The sequence below is a fragment of the Alexandromys fortis genome, unplaced genomic scaffold (assembly GCF_014885135.2).
Source record: "Alexandromys fortis isolate MF-2015 unplaced genomic scaffold, M_Fortis_MF-2015_v1.1 scaffold_331, whole genome shotgun sequence".
Lineage (NCBI taxonomy): Eukaryota > Metazoa > Chordata > Mammalia > Rodentia > Cricetidae > Alexandromys > Alexandromys fortis.
The window spans coordinates 99,384-104,210 of record NW_026068215.1 but is presented as its reverse complement, the minus strand read 5'-3'; the positions used below and the strand labels follow the sequence as shown (position 1 = coordinate 104,210).

General features: G+C 43.1%; 1 protein-coding gene across 1 annotated transcript; it reads left to right on the top strand.

Moving 5' to 3' along the window:
* Positions 1 to 792: 792 nt before the first annotated feature.
* Tceal9 (transcription elongation factor A like 9) lies at positions 793 to 2,909 on the top strand. The gene is made up of 3 exons (XM_050130409.1): positions 793 to 956; positions 1,448 to 1,508; positions 2,082 to 2,909. Exon 3 carries the CDS (start codon positions 2,142 to 2,144, stop codon positions 2,466 to 2,468), a length of 327 nt encoding a protein of 108 aa, XP_049986366.1. The 5' UTR covers positions 793 to 956; positions 1,448 to 1,508; positions 2,082 to 2,141; the 3' UTR covers positions 2,469 to 2,909.
* Positions 2,910 to 4,827: the final 1,918 nt, after the last annotated feature.

The following is a 4,827-nucleotide window of genomic DNA, read 5'->3' as shown; positions in this document are numbered from 1 at the left end:
TCTTTAAGACGAGAAGATTGTGTGCTAACAATATGTACCCGACAATTGAACAAGTCGTGATTATTCAGGCAGCACAGCTTCCTGACAGTACCACCACCAGGGCTCTAGAGTCAAACATTATTTTTATTTATTTTAAATCATTCTTCCTAAATAGCATCACAAAATGATAATCTTTTTAAAAGATTTTTGGTTATGAGCCTGGCCTCTTTAATGGCTGAGTCATGTCTCCAGCCCTAAAAAGCATATGCTTTTAAAGCATTTACTATATGTCAGGCTCTGATCTAAGTAACACACACATATAAATTTATGTATGTATCGAAAATAATTTGGTTCTTACGTCTGACTGTAAAACAGCACTACTTTTGAAAAGACTACAGAAGTATTAAGAATGAAGTTTAATTTGCTTTCAAGCAATCCCACTCCTATTCCAAGATCCTTTTCTGTCCCTATTCATGCCCTACCTACCTGGCTCCACACAACAAAGGAGTACATTTCAGATGAAAGGGGGAGGAGCTAAGAAAAGATAGATTTGGGAGGTAATTATCCTGGCAGTTGGGAGTGGGAGACAGGAAAGGCCAATTATTAAACGAAGCAGAAAAGTTCGTAGCACTAGAAAATAAGGCACTCCTCTTTAGTCATCAAAGACCTGCAACAGAAAAACAACCCGCATATTTTTTCTTTTCCTCCAGCAAAGACTGACAAGGCCAAGTGTGTGTTTGGGAAGGGGGTAGGTGAGGGAGCAGAGGGCGGGCCCACATCTGCCGCGCTTTTTGTGGGAGTGGAGATTCGGGACCCGAGCTCACTGGTGACGTAGATCTCATGTGACCAGGAGTCGACGTGTGCAGAAATCCTGCTAGTCTGGTCCTTGTTTCCATCTGGGTACCAGCTTCCTTCAGCCTTGCAGGCGGCGGTGTGAGAGAGACCACCGAAGGAGACAGCTTGCTTGAATTCTCCAGGTTGGTGTCAGAAGGGGCATTGCCTGGGGTTTTCTAGCGGAGGGTGGTCTAGCGCAGAGACTTGAGTTCCAGTTAAGTCAGTCCCTCCACCCCTTCCTTACCTTCAGTTCTGCAGGAAAGGACACTTGTGAAGGGAACTAGGGCGGTCCCAAAAGGAAGACAAGGAGACCTTTGACGGCTCAAAAATAATCATACTCTGAGATTTGAAACCTCTCTTCTGACAGCCGCTCGGCTGCCCAAACCTCGTCTTGGATCTACAGATAGTTGGGAAGCGATATCCCTTTCCTCCCCCCTGTCTGATGAGAAACACAAGCTAACTTGCGGGGTGGGAAGGAGGCGTCCTGTGGGAAACAAAAGGGTGGGAAACTTCCACAAGCGAGACCTTAAATAAGGAAAGCTCCGTGAGCTTGATCTGTGGTGCTGCTCTGCTGAGCACCGAGGGCTCGCCCACCCCACCCCCAACATCCCCTCCCTTCTCTGTTTGCCTGCAGGTTTGTTCTTTGTGCTGCTGCTGGCTAAGTAGGAGAAAGAAACTGACCAGATCAGTACCTGGTAAGTGAAGGGAACTTTATGAAAGATTCCCAGGGTGTGGGTTGGTGAAGGCCTGCAGAGGGTGAAGGCCACACTCTCCCCCTCCCTTCCCCCTTAAACCCCCTAACCCCCCCCCCTTTCTGAGGGCCCTGTGTTAGGCCCGTAAGGGAGAAAGATTTGTGGAGGGTTGGGGCGGGAGGCGGGAAGGAAGGCCTTGGAAAAAGCTTGAGGGAGGGACTAGAGAGGGGAGGGGGTGGAAAATGGAGGTAAGAGGGGCGGGGACAGGGAAACCTTGATAGTGGACTAGCTTCTCAGGTGGAGGGTGTTCGCTTAGGACAGTTGGACCAAAATGGGGTGGGAAGGGAGAGGGAAAGAGGGAAGGCGAGGGGGTGGGGAGAGGATAGAGAGAGAGAGAGGGAGGGAGGGAGAGAGGGAGAGGGAGAGGGAGAGGGAGAGGGAGAGAGAGAGAGAGAGAGAGAGAGAGAGAGAGAGAGAGAGAGAACACTGGAAAGCAAGCAAACGGTAAGACCTTTTGTGAACAGCACCTGTACACGTACCAAGTCTTCCACTTACCGTCTCCTACTTGCTTCCTAGAAATAACTGCATTCGCCAATAGGCAGGAAGGAGCAAAGAAGGAAGAGAAGAATACACAAGATGAAACCCTGCCAAAAAATGGAAGGAAACCCAGAAAATGGGGATGTGCCAAAGCCCGAGGAAGAGCCAAAGCCTGAGGAAAAGCCCGAGGAAAAGCCGGAGGAGGGGCAAGGACCAGGAGAGGAGGAAAAATCCAAAGAAACTTTTAGGGAGAAGCTGATTCAGTCTCTTCAGGATTTTAAAGAGGATATACACAACAGGCATTTGAGCAGTGAGGATATGTTTAGAGATGTGGATGAAATAGATGAGATAAGGAAAGTGAGAAACAAGCTTGTTGTGATGCGTTGGAAGGCTAATCGAAGCCATCCTTATCCCTATTTAATGTAGTTTGCCTTGGTTTCTGTTTTATCTGGAATTATCATTGCAATATAGCTTTCTTTTAATGAGCTTTTTTTTCCTGATATACCTTTGCCCATCTCCCTACTTTGAATCTGTTGCTGTTAGTAGATTAGATATATCTCTTCTTGTCTGCATCTTACTGTTGGTTATATATGAACCAATTTACAAGTCTCTGGCTTTTAATAAGAGAGCTTTACTGATTTGTAAAAAATGAGCTTCTGATGGGATACAAAATGAAAAAAGGTTACAAAATACTATGAGAATATCGTATTTTGAAAGACAAGAGTACCTTTGTATGTTACATATATGCACATATAAACTTGTGAAAGATGAATGATTTTTCTTCTGCTTATTTGTATTTGCCATAGTCCTAAAATGAACATGCATTATTCTTGCTAAAAATAATAAAGGTTTTATAACTAAAAATAAGCATCTAATAGCACTTATTAATTTCTTTCTAAAACACTGGGGCACTTGTATTCATTGACAAAACTGTTAGAGCCTTTGAGTCAAAAGATTAAAATTTACATCGTTTCTCATTTATGGTAATAACCATAATAATCTTGTAGGAATTTTGTGGTGGCCAAATAAGATACTGAGAGCTGTTTGACAGGGTTTTATCACCATTTTCTCTCACAGGATCCAAATGCTAAAGATTTGCTCTTGTCATTTGGAAGCATAAAGTCATACCCATACTGTGCTTGAGAACAAACTCAAGCAACTGTTCGGCAGGTGCTACATACTCGTTATACCTGTCTAGACTCCCATCTAGCTGTTTTATGATGTTAACTGATATTCCAGCCCCTGTCCCCCATTCTGAAAATTTCAGTTCCCTGGTGCTACATAAAATTCTCAAGTACCAAACCCTAGAACACTTCTTTGATACCTTTAGTGGGCCAAATCTGCAGACATCAAAAGTGATGGAAATTTTGTCCACATCTTCCATTTTGATAGACACTTATGCAGTGCTATTTGGGTCCCAGAGTCTTTTGGCTATACCTTGACAGCACTGGAGTCTTATTTCCTTTTATAAGGCTCAGATAGAATGGGCTTATCTGAGAGTTTGAGCAGAACATCTAAGTCTGACTAATTCTTATGAAATTATTCAGAATTTTCATAAGAATTTCAGCCCTGGATATGAAGTTGCCATTCAGTCTTAGTGACTTTGCTTCCTTATAATGAGGGATTTCTCTTCTGCAGGCTGATGACAGGTTCTCTCAGGTTCAACAAGTACCCAATACTTGGGTGAATTTTATAGGGATGCTGAAAGATCTGGGGATGTTCCCACCTCTGGTTGGAAAGAACGTGTGACGGTAATATGCCACCTGTATATAATTTTTCCTTTATGACGCTCCTTTTGGGAGCTCTTCCTTTTTTCCCCAAGGTTATGACAGCTGGATAGATACTGACGAGGCTGGAATTCTGGCTGGAGTAAGGTGAGAACTGAGGGGCATACAGTGCCAATTTTACGAGAAGTAGTATATCTAGGTTTCTGTAGCTTGGAAGGTGGTCACTGGAGCACAACACAACGTGAAATGACTCACCCAGAGCACAGTCTTCTGCAGGTGGCCCTTTCTTTGGTTTCTCTACTCCAACCGGCACTAGGCATCTAGTAGGGGCAAACGTATCTAAAAGAGGGCAGGTTTATTTATTTATTTTGCACTGCACATCAAAACACTAGACTCCCTTATTTTATTGGGGGAACTTAAAGAGCGCTTTTCAAAAGAAACAGAGCACCAGCTCAGAATTTACTAAACAGAAACATTGGCTGTGGGGATCTTTGTCCCAGACACAAGAGCTTTAGATGTAATCAGATAATGTATGTTAAGGCAAAAGGACCTGGCAGAAGGGAGAAGGTAATTTTTAGACAGTAGTTACGAATTTTACATTGTTATCTCCATGTATTTATCTGAACATGTATTAAATAATTTTAGCTTAAAGTATATGAAGATAAGTCAGGTGAAGGGGCATGTTAAACTATTCAAATGATATAAGCGAGTCAGTTCGAAGAAAAAATTAAATAGAACGCAATGTTAATGGCCTTGGTGGTACACAGACATGCTAAAATTATACTGGTAGGAAAAATTTCCAAAGCATAATTGCTTTATGAATAGTATCTGCGAGCACCTGTCAGAAACTGTACCAAGCCTAAGGTTTTATCCTACATATAAACTGACAGTTGTCCTGCTGTTTTTCAGTGGATACTGGCAGAAGATACTAGAGTGCTGGCTTAGAGACTGAGGACATTATTATAGAAAAGCATTAACTAGAACGTCATGCTGATTTGTACTCTCTCTGAGTCTCAGATCTCTTGGGGGTGATAAAGGGCCCATGATAGACCCTTAAA